The 18394-nt window shown below is 38.1% G+C and overlaps 2 protein-coding genes across 2 annotated transcripts; both read left to right on the forward strand.

Annotated features, from left to right (window-relative positions):
• The first annotated feature begins 1645 nt into the window (after positions 1-1645).
• On the forward strand, positions 1646-3250 carry LOC147886179 (uncharacterized). Its single transcript, XM_087395063.1, has 3 exons — positions 1646-2935; positions 3010-3150; positions 3242-3250. Exons 1-3 carry the CDS (start codon positions 2780-2782, stop codon positions 3248-3250), a joined length of 306 nt encoding a protein of 101 aa, XP_087251189.1. The 5' UTR covers positions 1646-2779.
• Positions 3251-9003: 5753 nt separating this feature from the next.
• Positions 9004-14660, forward strand: LOC147886180 (uncharacterized). The gene is made up of 3 exons (XM_087395737.1): positions 9004-9459; positions 13970-14110; positions 14366-14660. The coding sequence occupies exons 1-2, from the start codon at positions 9086-9088 to the stop codon at positions 14097-14099; spliced, it is 504 nt and encodes a 167-aa protein (XP_087251863.1). The 5' UTR covers positions 9004-9085; the 3' UTR covers positions 14100-14110; positions 14366-14660.
• The last annotated feature ends 3734 nt before the right edge of the window (positions 14661-18394 follow it).

The following is an 18394-nucleotide window of genomic DNA, read 5'->3' on the forward strand; positions in this document are numbered from 1 at the left end:
GTGGACAGGAGGCTTTCTCTCTTGACTTGAGCATTTCACAATAGTAACACTTGATCGCAAGCAGTCATGAACATATTTGATATGTAAAACTGATTGTATGAAAACGTATTTCTTTAATAATACATTTTTTCAACTCTAATTACATGTTTTCATTTTATGGGTCCTTTCTCAAATATAAACCATGGTCCTAAGTCAAATACAATCTACATGTAAAGTTTATATATATTTCATACACGTTTTCTCTAGATGTCCATGCAATCTTTTACTCTTCCATACTTGAAAATATATTTCCATTTCTTATTTAAATATAAAAGAAGTATACCTAGCTTAATGTTCAATTTTTCAAAAAAGAAGAAAAAATTCTTCTTCTGATAACATTAAGTCAATTAGGCAAACTATTTGTTTCTAAAATTAACATGTCGATAAGGGAGCACACATGTTAATTGAGGGTCTTTGGAAACAGACAAGGTGCCTACTAGCTTATGTTGGGTGGGCGTACCCCTTTACACATAGAAACCGGGCAACATTTGCAACTATAGGCATTTATTTGTAGTGGTCAGAGTTGTCGCACATCTGTAGGAGATCGAGCCCCACCACTCCGACCTTCTGAACTCTGGCAGATGCTTGGGTGGGGGAGCTTAGCTACTACTATTGAGCAGCTTGATTTTCATAGCTAAGACATTTTGGTCGACTACGCGCCATGCAAGCGGACCTATGCATGAGCGCAAGGCCCTAAAATAGTTATATTTTTGGCCTGCCCTAGCTTGGCCTTATTAACGAAATGTTTTGTAAGAAGCAAATTCGGGTTTGTATTCATGTCACTCTTCCTTTGGTTGCATTGATTTAGGACATGTTTCTAATTTGAAGGAGCTTTGGATTCCATTTTTGGCAAAATTGTTAATCACGTGTGATCATGTACTTACCCAATGACTTGGCTCCACGCATCCCTTTTTGCATGCGATGGTAGGTGGTGTTTCTCCTCCTTGCTTGCAGTTTTTCATCCATCGCCTGCATGCATACCACCAGCTACCACACTCGACTTTCCTACTAGCTTCATTTTCGACACTGCTTCCTCGGCTTACTAGGTCACATTCTTCTCGTCCTTGGTGTTTTTGGTGGAACTAGTACTGCCCAGTCCTTTGCAGCTGTATTTGCAGCTGTAGATCTTGGAGACCCATCATTGCATTTCATCCGATTGTCTTCTGCTCGGTTGGGGTAGATGCAAATTTTTTTTGATGTTGGGCTCGATTGTTAATTTCTTATATCTGACTTTGGTCGATTCCTTTGCATTTTGTTGTTTTTTTAACAATATGATGGTGCAGCAAACACGGATGGAAGAGAACCCACGATTTGGGACTCGTTTTCAAAGAGAGAAGGTGTCTCTTAGATGATGGCACATAGTCGTCTACCTCCCTTGTTCTTATTTCACCCTCCTCGCATCTTCCTTTGCATTCCTCACTCTCCCTTTTCTTCACCTTGATCCTTTTGCCTGCTCCTTAGCTTCAATTTTTGCCATGGAACGCCACCTTTTGCCCCTCCAAAATCACCTCGCCAGCTTCTCGATTGTTTCAATGATCACTTGGCCTTGTACGATATCCACATCTGGTGCTCTCAATTTGGCCATGATTCAAAACAAGGTGCTGGATTGGATGGCAGATGTCAGTGCAGAGCAGAGACAAGATGGTGTGACCATCACCGACAAATTTTGGGTGGCAATGCAAAAGGAACACCTTGAAATTCTGGCTGAATTGTTGTTTGCTGCCTCGCTATGCGTGTTGTTAGTGACTGCGTCATCCCCTTTCTTTCAGAGTTATCATGGAGGCTTTGTATTTGAGTGCATGGGCGGTTTGTTTTCGTATGCATGGACATCTTCTTCAAGGGTTTCTTTTGATGGGTTCCTTTTGTATTTTCTCTACACAGCATCGATGCAAGTCCATGTGCTTCGGGCGGTGATGGCTCTTTCTTTAGTGATTTCCATTTTGATGTTGAGTGGAGACAGTGAAGACATAGATTATATACACTTCATTGTGACACACCTTGCGTTCATCTGTGCCATTCGCCGAGTATCTATTTGAAGACCTGCTTATCGAAGCACAAAATGGCCGGAATTCTAGAACGTGAGGTTGAAGGTTGTGCCGACTCGGGGGATATTTTTTTGCGACCTTTGCATGCAATCTTTTGCATTTTTTTTGCGAGCTTTTTTTGAGTTGTGAATGGAAAAGACATGAAAAGGAACACTAAAAATACACATTTGTGAGCTTAAGGGTTTATACATAATTAAAAAGTTTTGGTTTAACATTTCTATTAAACACTTATAATTGGCAGTTTTTAACTAGAACTAGGAGGCCTTGTTGGGATAAAGGTTAGCTTCTTGTCCATAGAGACCTCAAAGAGTATCTTTATAATTGTCTTGTGAAATGGTTTAGAGAACCCAAAGAGCTAAGCGGGCTAGGACACCTTGTTGGCATAAAGGCTTTCATCGGCCTTAAGAGATCCAAGTAGTATCTTCATGATTGTCTTGTGACATGGTTTTCTATGCATGACCAAAAAGATTCTTTAAAGACATGCTTCTGATAATTGCATTGGTTTGAATATCAATGATTGAAGGGTTTTTTTGGAATGCTGAAGATCGTGCCATAGTATGGAGATAATATGAATACATACAATGTAGTAACAGCAAACATCTAACATATTTTATGCTCTGCAGTTGTCTTTTGTTGCTAATCGCAAAAGTACTCTTTCACGATTGATCCAAGAATTTATTGATGATTGGGTCGTCATGTATGTCGCAAAGAATATTTTTTTAATGCATGGTCATCATTCATTAGGTGTCTTTGATTTTACAATCTTGGCTGTTGTTCCTGAGGGTAGTTTGTGCCAATCTTTTCAAGAAGCCTTCAACTGTCAAGTTGCAGATCTTGGATATGGGCAGAAGGTAATAATACTACCTACTTTGTCATTCTTCCTAGTGTTCAGAAACAATAATAATATTTTTTGCATCTGTTACAGGTCACTGGTGTGCTCCAATTCACAAATTTGAATGCACCTTTGGTTGAATACCAGTGTCATGCTTGTGGAAGTATTCAAGTGACACAGGATCCATTGAAGCCTTTCTGCTTTAGTTGTGCCACTATACAGGAAATATCTATTGTACCAAAAGAGTTCTCTTGTGAGATGGATCACAGGTGGAGATCCAAGTTTAAGGCAGCCACGTTGATGATCTTTTGGGGATTCATTGCAGGTTCATTGATTTCCACATGCGTAGTATTGTGGCAACATGTAATCTACTGATGGAAACAAGGCCTTCAGGAGAATTCACTATCAACATTTTTAGATTTATGACTCACTTTAAGTAGTCCCATTAAATGTAGAAGCAATTGCATCTGCTTTTTTTTTCCCCAGTAGTTAGGACAGCAAAACTATCACTAGTACTTTTCTTTCATGAGTACATCTTGGTTTGGATATAACTACTATGTGGATGTTCTAAAATTTTAATTTGGTATCCCTCACTACATGGGAGTTACACTTTTTATTTGTCATTACCTATTTTGAAGTTCAGCAACTTCAATTTTGGATGCTATAGTACATCATATCAAGAATTTTGGTTTGTGATCATCATTTGATTTCATGTTATGAAAGTTTACTTTTGGATCTTATAGTACATGAGATAAACAGTGTTCATTGTTTATCATTCAATCTATGCATAGTCTGAAATGAAACTATTAACAATCATGATTGAATTGGTGGGTTTATACTGTTCACACTTGCATTCTATTGCTCTATGATTTTATCTTTAAAAAATCAATGACTTATTCTTCAAGTGACAAAATATACATTTCACAAATATGAGAAATGGAATGTTCTCCTATGTTGACTCTCTCTATTTTTTGATAATAAATGGTATGAGATATATATTATGTATATCAAATTCGATTGACAGTATATTCAATAGTGAACTCTAAGGAATGCAGTGAGCCATTGGAACCTCTAATTAATTACTTTTATAAGAACTTTATAGTTTGCTGACATCTTTAACATATACCATGCTCACTTGGAATATCTTAAACAACATTGTACATGTGTGATCTTTTGTGAGTCGTATTGGATTGACAAGATACTACCTTGTGAAATGTAAAGAATGTTGTATTGTTGCCTTTTATTTGCTATTATTGAGCATGCAAAGTGGGTGTTGTCTAATGATATTATACATCAACATTGAATTTGATGATTTCATTTCTCTATTTCAAAAAATCCATTATAACCTCAAACTCTTTACTTTTAGAAGAAACATCTTTGAATTTATGAAGTATGTTTAGAGTTGTTCTTTCCTGACTTAGATTTTGATTTTCTGATCATTAATCTTGACATTGTGGAGCAGTAGTAAGCACAAAACAAATAGTGATGGAGACTATAATGGAAGATCCTAATCTCCATGCTAACACATATTTTAACAATCGATGGCCAAATAATACTAATATACTCAGATGTTTAATAGAGTTTGACCCAAAACTCAACTATACATCGATGTTTCAAATACTTTATTGTCATATTCAGTAGTCCATGGAAACAACGATAACACCATGGCAATTATTAACAACACCAAAGAAAGAACTATAGAGAAGAGTGTTGAATGAAAAAGAAATCCTTCATCTCATAGAAAAATCCTCCACCTCACACGCATTAATTGTGGATTGCTTAGAAAGGTCTTCAAATATATTTCAGGAAGAATTCACACTTTTAGTAAGTGAAGGACAAGACTTGTATGAATCGAAAATTCGATTAGAAGGAAATGAACATATAATGCACACTGTCTTACTATCTCAATGAACAATTCCCTACAACAAGTCATACACTTTGATGACAAACCGATAGAGATTGCTCCATCAGAAGAATACTCACCACCAAGCTTATTCAAAGACCAATTTTGTGAGAAACTGGCATTCCCATAACTATTCTATGGACACACAAGGAAATATAACATACCATCAACAATGAACTATCAAAGTATTATTAAGTGGGAGTTAAAAAATATTGATAGGAGATTTGCAATGAATGTAGAGAACATATTCTTCAAAACAATGAAGGTTCTAGTCAAACAAGTTCTTTCTGCAACATGGGTTAGGCTACGAAAAGGACAACTTAATGGTTGACTCTTATAAGTGAAAGATGTTATGCAAGACACAAATATTGAACAAATGCTACAATCCCAAATAGGATACAGAGATTTCACATGTCTTAGAACATCTGTAGATTACAAAGAAAAACTCAAGAAGAATGCATTTGCAATGTTGAGACAATTGGGCGCACCAACTTTTTTCATTAAATTTTTAGCAGCAGAAAAGCTTTGGTTGCCATTAATGACATGCTTGCATGAGCTGGAAGACAGACATACATCAAATGGAACAAAAACAATAACTACAAGCAATCGTGATTTGATTTGTTCAAATCCAGTCACAACAGCACAATATTATGTTCATAGGTTTCAAGCAATCAAGAATTTGTTGAATCATGATCTTACAATTCTAGGTGAGGTGGAAGAATTCTTCATCATTACGAAGTTCCAAAATAGAGGTAGTCAACATGACCATGGACTCTTATGGATAAAAGATGCACCCATTTATGGACAATCTACAGAAGAAGAAATTATTTGCTTCATTGACAAATACATCACTGTTGATAGCGGTCAATTGCCAGTTCAACGACAACAAATACAAACACACAAACATTGGAAAACATGCACTAAAAAGAGCAAGGCTTGCAGGTTCGGTTTCCCCAAACCACCCATGAGACAAACTATGCTATTAAAACCAACAACCAATCTAGATGAGCACAAACATTACAAAAAATTATATAAAGATATAAGTGCGCTTCTATTAGACCCATCAACATTACAACTATTGATTGATAAGTTCTTTGGGAAAATATCAATTACAGAAGAAAACTACATTCAAGCTATCTGGAGTAATCTACTACAGCCAACCATATTCCTACATAGAAAACCATAGGATATATATACGAACAATTTCAATGCAACGATATCCACATTCTAGGGAGCAAATACAGACATACAATACATTGTAAACCCTAATGGAGCCGCAGCATATTGCACATCATACATAACTAAAATAGACAAAGAAACTAACAATGTTGTCTAAAAGGCAATTAAAGAAAGCATCAACACTAGAGCACCTGCCACAACTCGAATCAGGAATGGTATGTAGCAAACAAAGACATAATAACAACAAACAGCAATGGCTACAATAAAATACTATTATGCAAAATATTAGAAACAAACAACAACTCCATCTCAACGTCCAAATATAGTGAAAATATTCATAACGACATAAAAGAGGCATACGAGGACTTGATATAAATACTCAACAAAGGAAAACACAAAACAACAATGCTATGCAGTCAAAACTCCAACTCATTGAAAATAAGCAATTCTAGAAAGAATAAGACATCTAAATGATGAGCAACGTAATATATTTGATGACATATTGCTATGAAAAAGATTGCTACCACACACCAGATTCTATCTATCCCTTTCAGGTAATGCTAGCACAAGAAAAACATTCACACTGCTATTAATTATCTAAGCACTTTTACAAAATTACTTGCATGGACTATCAACAGGCTACTACTAGCATACACTAGCAAAGTGGCATATCAGATTGGGGGCACAACAATTCATGCAGCATTACATCTACCTTTACTGACATCTAAATATACTAGTCTTTCAACAAAAAAATTGCAAGAGTTGTCTATGCAATATCAAGACGTACAACTTATTGTACTGGAGGAAATTTCACTCGTAGTCCTAAGTACATTCATAGCAACAGATATGCAAATGCATGAAATAAAAGGAAACCATCTACAACCATTCGGTGGAGTTGATGTAATTTTATGTGGAGACCTTTGCCAAGCAAGCCCAACAAAAGATGCATGGATATTCACAGAACAAACAACAGCATCAGGGATGACATCAACAATCTGAAGAGAATACATAAAATACTATGAGTTGCAAAAACCAATGAGACAAGAGAACATAGAATATTTGGAGATACTAAATAAAATAAGAATCGGGGAACAAAGCAACACAGGAATACATATGCTAAATAAAAAGTACTTAAGAGAGCCATTACAAAAGCACACAATACCTCATCTTTTCTACATGAATGCGTTACAGGACAACCATGATAGCTATGTCTTCAACAAACTAAGCACAACACCACATATATTAAAAGCCATCGATATACAGCATACAACGTGTAGCAAAAACATATTAATACCAAGAGACCCGAAGCCAGATGGTTTAGTCAATGGAGTAGATGGGATTTTCAAAGACTCAAATATGAAAACAGAGCCATATATTGCTTGAATAGAATTTACAGATAAAAAAGTCCGAGCACGCACACGATCAGAACATAGGAAACTATACAAAAACCAACCATAGAAACATTGGACACCTATTCTACAAATTACTAGAGAATTCCAAATAGGAAAAAACCATTTGAACACAATCACTAGAAAACAATTTCCCATTCAACCCGCAGCAGCAAGAACGATACATCAGGCTCAGGGTTTATCAATGGAATCACTAGCTTTTGATCCCACAAAAATAAAAAACCATGGGTTAGTTTATACAGCACTATCAAGAGTACGTAACCTTGAAAAACTTTACTTGCTCTCACCGATCGAAGGCAAAAAACAAAAGAGTAGACCAAAAAGTAATACATGAAATAATGAGATTAAAAAATGAATGTCCATGGGAATTGCTACATAAGCAATTCAATACACGTGACAAAACATTCTTGAACATACAGAGCCTAAACGCAAGATCAACAAAGGGACATGTAGAAGATATATTATCTTCAACAAACTTACTACAAGCAACAATTGTTTGCCTCCAAGAAACACACCATCAAAATCCAAACCAGTTTCAAATACCATCATTTAAATGCATAGCATCTATAGCAGGAGTGGGAATAATTACATACTACAAAGAGAGCATACAAATAATAAACAGTAAAGAACATTACACTGAAGGATTCCAATGCATAGTGGTCAGGTTCAAAACAGAAAGGCAAACATGCATAACATTGATCAACTATTACAACCCACCTAACAACAAAACAAAAACAATAACAAAAACATTGGAAAAAATCAAAGCACAGCTGAATCAAGAAACAATTGTATTTCTCATTGGGGATTTCAAAATTGACTACGAAAAAAATACAAGAAATAAAATAGATTTGCAAGCATACATGAAAGAAAACGAATTCGAACAAATAATAAAAGGACCAACAACGATATATGGATCAACAATATGGTCAAGTTCAAAACAGAAAGGCAAACAAACATAACATTGATCAACTATTACAACCCACCTAAGAACAAAACAAAACAATAACAAAAACACTGGAAAAAATCAAAGCACAGTTGGATCAAGAAACAATTGTAGTTATTATTGGGGATTTCAACATTGACTACGAAAAAAATATAAGAAATAAAATAGATTTGCAAGAATACATGAAAGACAACTCATTCAAACAAATAATCAAAGGACCAACAACGATATATGGATCAACAATAGATCACATATGGACTTACAACAAAACAGTCGCAACAGAAACAGGAACAAACTATGCTTACTGGTGGTCTGACCACTCCATACATAGACACATCTACAAAATTGTAAAGATGATTTAAAAAAAATGAAATGAAAATTGGAAACAAATAAGCATGATAATGTGGACACTCGAACCAAGAAGATACAACAAAATCATAATGTAGAAATAAAAAAGAAGGAACAACAATCTCATATATTATTCTCAAATAAAATTTAAACAGGCCCAATGAATTTAATTCATGTTGTTTTTCTTTTACAAACTCACCCACCCAACTCAAACATCAATGGTTCCCCATGAGGGGCAAATGTGTGAGAAAGGAGTGATCCCCTTGGCAACTAAGGACTCAAGTGTGCTAAAGCCCTTATTCACAATAGTTATGCTGACTAACATAAAGGGTACAGTCTTAGGCTAGTATCTTCTTCTTCTTCTTTGCATAATTCAAAGTTCTGGCTATGGCGGTGGCTTTGATAATGGCAGCATCTTCTGCATTGGCTATGGCGCCCTCTGCTCCCATGCCATCCAGCCCCTCCTTCTCCCCACCTCCCCTCCCCAAACAAGTGCGATTTTCCAACCCTAGCTTTCCCCCCCCCATGTCCTCCTCCCCCCACAACCCTTCCTTGCCTTTTGCAAACCTCTTGTGGTTCAAAGGTAGCTTCAATGCTCAGATCTTCGTCGGCGAGAACGAGCCTCCCGATTCCGTCGTTAGGCGCTTCCGGAGGGCCGTCATGCAGGCTGGCGTCATAGCTGAGTGCCGGCGCAGACGGTTTCGTGAGACCCCTCAGGACGTTGCCAAGAGAAAGCGGCAGAATGCGCGCAGGAAGACACGGTATGGCCTCGTTCTCTTCCGAAGTTTCTCGTTTGAGATGAGTTTGTCGGATTTTTACCACGCGGAAGATCATAGTTTGTAAGTTTAAGCTGTGGCATTTTGTGAAGAGTCTTGTGTCAGGTCGGTAGTACATGTGATCAGCTAGAGCGTGACTGACAGTCCTGTCTGTCTTAAACTCACATGGAGAAGATTCTGCTTGAGCGAGGATTCTATAATGTGGATACCACGCAGACAAGCTTTTGCTATTGTAGCTTTCTTCCTATTCTTCGAAACACTACAATGTAGCTCAGGCAGAGGGAAGTGCGAAGGTTGTAATCATGACTGTATTCATACTCACATCAATAAAAAGTCGTTTACAAGAATCTGTTTTGGGTCCTGAAGGGATGATGTTGCTCTGCCACTGTGAATGAATTCTTGACCCTGCATGTGAGTTAACGTTTCATTCAAAGCCTTGTGTCAAGTTTGTTCGTGTTAAATAAACCCCAAGATGCTTAGATCTCTTCACATGGTGGATGAATGTGAGTGAAAAACGAATGGAAGTAAGGACGTGAATTGCAGGAAAACAAGGGAGCAAGGACGCACAAGATTGCAATGATGCCCAGAATTTGTTGGATACGTTTACCGGGCTTTCATTATAATTAAGATGAACATATAACAAGAAGTGCCACAACTTGCGGGCTACAACCGATGACCGTGAAATCTGCACATCAAGTAGATCAGCTATCTTGAACAGCAAAGCAATTGATTATTCCAACGATAATGAATGGTCAAGTACAGCAAGTCCTTTTATAGGTACAAGGCCTGAGCTCATCAAGTACATATTACTTATGGGATGGCTGTAAATGATGCCACGTGTCACAACCAGCACAACCCTCATCAATCTCACTATTTACAAAGCCAATAAAGAGCTAATTAAACCAGTAGCTAACTCAGGAAACTGCCTTTGTTACAGTCCTCCCCTCCTAGAATAAATTTGTCTTCAAATTTGCAGATGAACTGAAACAAGGAAAGAAGATAGTGACAAGGATAGATGGCACCGAGTTATTTCCAAGCCCAAAAAAGTAAATCAGTTGTCTGCATCAACTGAGGAGATAAGGGTTACTGCTCAACAATAGATGCTGGCTGCCAAGAATTTTCTTCATCAGGGAGGCCCTTCCACTGGATGTAATACTCCACATATGACTTCTTTCCGAGCTCATGATCTCTGAAACCAATGATCCTTTCAGGAATATACTCAATGAATCCAGACTCATCCATGGGAGGTAACTCCTCTAAAACTTGCTCTGCAGGTCCTAGATATTTCTTGAGCAAAGATACATGGAAAATATTATGCATTCGAGTAGAAGGTGGAAGCTTCAATTGATAAGCCACTTCACCAATTTTCTTCAACGCCCTGTAGGGACCATTGTATCTATGAGCAAGCTTGACATTAGTAGTCCCTTTCAGAGATGCATAATGAGATTTGTGGAGTCTAAGGAAAACAAAGTCCCCCTCCTCAAAATGGATATCCCAAAATATGATGGTCAGCATTCTCCTTCATCCTGGCTGTAGCCTTCATCATGGTGTCCTTACACTGCTGTAACAGGACAGTCATATGGACCAGGTCATCTTTAGCTTGCTGGTTGGTAAAGGACTTGTCATTAATGGTGGATGGTAAATGGGCTTTACAACCAAACACAGCACAACCCTCATCAATCTCACTATTTACAAAGCCAATAAATAACCAGTAGCTAACTCAGGAAACTGCCTTTGTTACACATCTATATTAGGGGATGTAGATGTATACATTATTCTTTGGTCTAAGTCCATGTACATATGTTTTGTATATTTTTATGTATGGTATGGTGGTCAAGATACAGAAGACCCTTTTGTGGGCATGAATATCCTTTTGGATTAGGGCGATCTTAATTAGGGTTATGTCTATACTGTATAATGTTCATTGTGGTGTACATTAGTATTGCAACCTTGCCTTCTGTCCCCCATACGAGAGTGTGACTGCCACGTTTCAACATGGTATCAGATCTGAAGGCTCAGCATAGAGTGGATGTGATGGAGGTCTGTGTGTCTCCCTGTTTCTGTTGGAAGCGTATTTCTTTTTCAGTGCAGTCTCCAGGTTGGACTATTAATTCAGTTCATGAAGAGAGTACTTATGCCCTGTTTTGTCGCCTTTCTCCTGTCAGTTGGTTCTCTCCCCTGCAGTTAGATTTTGAGGTTTGGCATTCCTTATACATGTGGGAAACTGTCTAAGTGAAGGAGAGTGAGGTTGATTGAGTTCTGGCAGGGAGTGTAAACCTTTGGAAGGGGTGAAATTAGAAATCCCCCCCCCACCAAAAAAAAAAAAAAAAAGGTCGACGTAAGGTGGCTGCTTTCACAGGAGCCTCTGTGAGAGAGGCATTCAAGAAGGTGACAGTGCATCTGACCTAAAGGAGTTTTTGAGCAGGAGCACTAAGGCTCTTAACACTTTGCCACAGCAGCAGCATGTGACAATGGTATGCTGTGCTTAGCATTCCTTGATACAGCAGAGAGAGCTCGAAGTAAAAGAACTCACAAGCAAATATAGCAGTGCAGCAGTAGAGACAGTCGCCAGCTTATAACAGTGTTGAGTTTTTGCATCAAGAGAGCGTTCACTCTTGCACCTAACAAGCCTGAGCAACCTAAAGCAAGCATAGAATAGCTTGGCAGATATGTGGCCTTGCAAAGGCTCAAGGTCGATTGCCCCAAGCTGGCTCACAGTAGGGCTTAAAAGAGTGGGCAAGCTGCCCAGCTTGCTAAGAACGAAAAAAGAAATGCAGAGCACAAGCGGGGCGAAACCAAGAAAGTCACAGAGGTGCATCCTCACAGCAGACTCAACAGGAGGTTGGAGGCCAGGAGTAGCGCAGCAGTAAGAAAAAGAGCCCGAGCGTGCATGCAGAGCCCATAAGCAGCACTCCAGTGTAGCAAAGGGCATAGGAGTGGTGCTGCAGCTTACAAGCCAGTGAACGTTGTAGAACTAAAGAGGTGTGAGACAGCCCAGGGCAAACCGGCTAGATGCTTGTGAGCAGCAGTGCTGCCAGACGGGAGCCTAAAAGGCATATGAGCTTCCAAAAAGCCACCAGGAGGCATATGTGAACAGGGAGCCATCCGCGAATGCTCATCCAACAAGCTGGGCTGGAGGACAAAATATTTTCATCAGGATTCATTGCTCCGATTGCAAGTTTGAGCATAGTGGTGGTATTGATATTCATACACCAACTGTGAGTGCATAAGGCATTAGATTTGGGTAGTGTGTAACCTAAGCACATCCGTCATCCAAGGCGATGGAGAGTTCAGAGGTGATTAGCCTGCTGATTTAGGAAGAGGATTGCAGAAGGAGTTAAGAAAGACGAGCCCTTAGCAGCTTCCTGCCTACATCCAGATGGCCGACCTCAAGCAAAAACAGTAGCTTCTCATTCAAGAGTAGTAGCTATGCCTCCAATACTAGCAGCAGGGTCACAATGGTCTCATGAAATTTCCCAATAACCCCTTCACTGGTGCTGTGTCCTCTAGTCCACTGCTTACACCGTCCCATACTATGGCGAGGTTAGCAAGGCATCGGGGGAGGCCGTCTGCTGCTCACAGAGACGAGGCTTCTGTTGCTAGGGGGAGGAATGGATGGCAGGGAGTTGTGGAGCACACACGTCAAGTTCCCCTTTGATCCAGGCCATACTACTTAGCTTAGAGGGCATGCCCATCACATACACAGGGTCCAGTCCATCAGGGTTACTCCATTTCATACTCCCAGAGTTGCCTTTTTTTGAGCATCATGCTGCGTCTGCTAGCGGGGGAGAAAGGAAGGGGCGGAGAAAAAGAGGAAAAGGGGAAAAGTGGGGCAAAGAAGAAAAAAGGTTCTGCAGAGAGCAGCGGCCCCAAAAAAGGGCCCCGGACAAGGAAACTTGAGCCTTCAGTCCCCCACTTGGCAGCCAGCCAAGCTGGTTCTCAACCAGCGTGGTCAAGAGAAGGGAGGATCTGGGCTCCTTGAACAGCTGCTACAAATGATGGGGGCGGGTGCCAAAAAAACACATGGCACCCACAAGTACCCGCCAAACAAAGGACATATGCCTTTGAAATCCATTGGCTTTGTTAAAACTTAATCTTGAGCAGTAATTTGTTGTTCTCCATTAGGGTTTTTTTGTCTCTCTCATTGAATATTGACTTGAATGTACTTTTGAATCTTCTTTTGGCTTTGCTGTTCAAAATTCATAATCCTGAAATAATGTTTTCTGAAGTGGGAAAAGATATGTATCACATCCTTGGTCATGTTGTGCAGACAATTCTTTCCAAGAGCTCTCACTGACCAGAGGAAAGAACCTTCTAAAGTGGCTGCTGTGTAATTTGTTGTTCGCCATTAGGGTTTCTGTCTTTCTCATTGAATATCTACTTGAATGTACTTTTGAATCTTCTTTTGGCTTTGCTGTTTAAAATTCATAATCCTGAAATAATGTTTTCTGAAGTGGGAAAAGATATGTATCACATCCTTGGTCATGTTGTGCAGACGATTCTTTCCAAGAGCTCTCACTGACCAGAGGAAAGAACCTTCTAAAGTGACTGCTGCTGATGATTATGATGACAAAAATGACAATTGGGAGTACGATGGAGTTGTTGATAGATCTCAATGGAGTTGAGAAGTTTCGTGGTGAGCAGAGTCCAACTGTGAAAATGCCATAAATTTTGTACCTGAGCAGGGAAGCACAACTTGAGGAGGGGACATATTGTTATATGTAGTTTGTACTTTGCACTAACGTGTCCACGGGTGCAACGTAACAGATCCTTGTGAAATAATGCTAATAACCATATACCAGTTTGTCCTTCCTGTTGCTGCTCTGTCTGCCTTGTTCCTTATTCGAAACAATCAGTACTGATCATGATCTCACAAGTGTGTGGCTGGCAGGTTGGTCTACAATTTATGTCTACTGCCTCACACAGAAAAAACCGGCACTCAAAACAATGTTGCTAAAAACTACACTAATCAAGAATGTTTCTTAAAACCGTTCCATCGTGGCTTCGCATAGATCATGATGTAACGGACGGGGTGCACTTCTTCAACATATTTGGGTAGGTAGACTTTACCCCCTTGAAAATGATACTTTTTAGCCACTCTTGCTACCACAACCACACCCTGCGCATGGTAGTTTCTAGGAGGGCACTTACCTTCTATTTGAAAATCCCCCTGTAATTGTAATTGTTATTGTACTTGATTTGAAAAATGAATTGAGAGCTTAGGAGTAAGCACATGGAGTCAAATCTGGTTGGACTTCCCTGGTGAAATAATTGAGTTCAATTGACCGGTTTGCACATGCGTCATATAGACCCAGTCAAATCAATTGAACTCCTAGTTGCTTGACTCTTGTGTTGATTGCTTGCTTGCTTTCCATTGTTTAACCAAGTTTGCAAAACTCTAGTTGCTTCCCATTATAAATATGACGATCCAGTGGTTGGTTTGAACAAATAGTATAAGTCTTTGCTACTGAGTTAACCTCTACTACGGTTGCAAATTGAACTTTATACAGGTGAGAAAATTATTTGAGCATTTGTCTATATAAGAATCACAAACTTTTGCTGGAATTTATGTAAGGATATATCATCCTCTGAAGAGAGAAAGTTACCACTATTAGAGGTACGAACCATCTCTAGCAAAATAAAGTGTTCAAATAATAGTCTTGTTTTGGAGCTGCTTAGCCAAGGGCTTTCAAGTTTGGAGTGACATCATTTTTCTTTTCTGGGAGAAGAAATTGTAAATACATGTGCAAAGAAACAAAGAAACATGGTTTAATTGTTCCCACAAGTATGAGTCATAAGCACAAACAAACCATTTGCCATTGGGGCATGTCACAACTAAAGGCAAAACTTATGCAAACCATTGGCCATTGGGGCATGTCACAACTAAAGGCAAAACTTATGCACCATATGAGAAATTGCATACATGAACACTCCAAAGTTCAGTAAATGCACTACACTCTATGCAGATTCCATGTAGCATTTGAGCAAATCTTTATAGAAATACTGCAGAGCACAAAGAAAATACATGCATTCTATGTACATGCACTTTACTAGCTACTTAACATTGACGCATGCCATAATTTCATGCAAAATAGATCTCTACTCCCAAAAATACAACCCCTCCTTGAATAAGTCAAGTCTATTAGAAAAGGATATCGAGCATGAAAGGTACGAATGTGTAATATATTTCTTTTCTTTTTTCTTTTTTCTTTTTTTCAAATATGCTAAGGTTTCGGTAATAATGTTGTTCAAGTTATACTTTTTATGCATTTTTTCTATTTTTAAAATATACTTATGATTTTATAGACGAGTGATAGGATGAAAGTACACGTTCAAGAAAGAAATGCTCCAAGAAAAAATCCTACAAAATCCAAGAAGCAAAAGGTATGTTTTCTCATAAATGAAGGGCAAAGCTCTAAAGGATTTCCTTACTGTCGCAATTATTAAATGTTTTAGTACATTTCCTTGTTTTCACTTTTTGAATTTGGGATTTTACATGTTTTAAAATGTCCAATTTAACTTGATAATAGGACTTGACACAAATAATTGGATCAAGAATCAAATCTATTTTTTCTTTAACAAGCTATAGTGAGGTAATATACTTCTAAGTGCATTGTCAATCAAGAGAATCGTAGACTGATATTCTTTAAGTTACATTTTCATTTTCTTTCATATATTTTGTTATAGTCTTACAAAATAATAATCTATGTTTATAGGTGATAAATATGAATGAGGAGGATGAGGAAACGATCCTCTTGACATATATAGATGTGCCCACGATGATCAATGATATGCACAAAGGTCTTAAGGCATTGCAAGCAGATCTTAGAAAGGCTTGTGGTAGTTTCAACTATTTCGCTAGAACTAAGAATAGTCATAGTATTGATGCCATGAGAAAGGAGTTGGTATCTTGGCTTCTTGCTCATGGCAAAGTTGTACATAATATGCACAATTTAAGTTTGGATGATGTAGTAATCTTATCTTACATGCATGTGTATCTTGACAATGTAAGCATTAACATTCAACATTTCTTTTTGAAAATACAATTGAACTTATCAACCATGTAAGTTTTATTCATTTTCTTTTATGCAAGATTTTTTCCTTAAAATTTTTCTTTTGTCATATATATACTTTTCAATTTATTTAGATGTGATTATTGAGAAAGTTGGAGTTTTCTTGGGTTTATTTAGATGTCATTATTAAGAAAGTTGAAATTTTGTTATGTTCATTTATATCTGAATATTGAGAAAATTGGAGTTTGCTTGTGTTTATATTCAATACAAAATGTCTTCTTTGATTTTAATGCTGAGTGGAGAGCATCAGTGAAGCTCAATGTCATATTGTAGAAATAATAAAATTAAAAGCATAACATACGACCGTTATACCCTATCTTAGGACTAATCAATTAATTATGAGGGAAGCTTTAACAATGGATAAGTACCTATATAAGAAATTGATAAGAAATCCAATATGGATAAAAATTTGGATAGATACCTTTATAGGAAATCCACTATGGATAATTTATCTATGTAGAGAATGGCATAGGGAATTTCCCTATCTTAAAAAGCCCTAGGGAATTTTGTATATAGGAAACCATTATGGATAATGTTTCTATATAGAGAATAGCCTAGAAATTTCCCTATATAAATGAATTCCTAGGATATTACATTATATAGGGAACCATTATGGATAAAAAATTTATGTAGAGAATAACCTAAGAAACTCCCCTATATAGAATAGGTATGAGACTAAAATTCCTTAGTTCTCCTACCATTCTAGGAGTCTCGCAAATGCTCATCTTGGCCGTTTAATAGATTAGCTTGAGAAGGAGCACTTTGGAGTACATGCAGAGATTAGTTATTTGCAGAACCTACGGCTCTTTAAAAATAACATGGACACTCAGTACACTTATTTGCAAACTATAAAGTTCTTTAAAGATAACACAAAGGCTCAATATGCTTAGAGTACCCACTACTTCATATTTGGTAGATGCCAACTCTCTTATTCTTCTAGTGGAAGAACCACTATCAGAAATCTCATGAAGAATATTATTATAAACCATATTTGTTTCACTCAACAAACTCTCGGGCATACCCTCACTTGAGGGGCTTGGGCTCTCTCATGTAGGAGTATTTCCACCCTCACTTGGGGGCTAGGGCTTGAGGGGTCTATACCTCACCAAGCTTATCTAACACATAGCTCACGCCACATGCACAAAGCATAGGGCTATCATTGAATAGACCAATATCGCTACCTGAAAAAATGTCATGTCATCAAATGAGTTAATGCCAATGTCTAAAACCCTAGCAAAATAAGACAATGGAAATTCCTAATTAGATACTTGATTCTATGGGTTAGCCAAGTGTTGCTCTAGATGGTCGTCATTTTTCTTTAGATGGATGGACCACATCCTTAGCTTTGGACATTGCGGCCTAGGCTTTTTCATCCTCACTTGTTTGGTAGGAATGAATTGTTTTCCTTTGATGTTCTATCATCCTCATCTTTCCACACGGCTACCTAGGATTTATCGCTTTGGTCTGCCTCTCAAAAGACGCTTTCTTGTGATATTCATCCTAATCATGAACTCTATGATTCCATGAAACACATTTTTACTATTGAGCTTTCAATGAACTTCCTGACTAGTGATTCTTTGATTGACTTCGGCTACCAACAACTACCTATGCTAAAGCTTCCTAGTTGAGGCCCACACATGATGAGGGCTAGCTCATCCAAGCTCCCTGGTAGTCAAATGCCAACCTAGAGTAGATGAAACATGGGAATTGAGCCTTGTAATGATGTATGAAGAAATCCTAGGTAGAATCGTGTCATTGGTGAAAATGGTGAGGAGTTGCACGTTCAAGTAGGAGGAGCACTTCAAGCCAAGGATTGTGTTGAACAACCACACATAGGGAATTATTTT

The sequence above is a fragment of the Dipteris shenzhenensis genome, chromosome 24, assembly GCF_047967505.1.
Source record: "Dipteris shenzhenensis isolate YYH24624 ecotype China chromosome 24, Dip_SZ_1.0, whole genome shotgun sequence".
NCBI lineage: Eukaryota > Viridiplantae > Streptophyta > Polypodiopsida > Gleicheniales > Dipteridaceae > Dipteris > Dipteris shenzhenensis.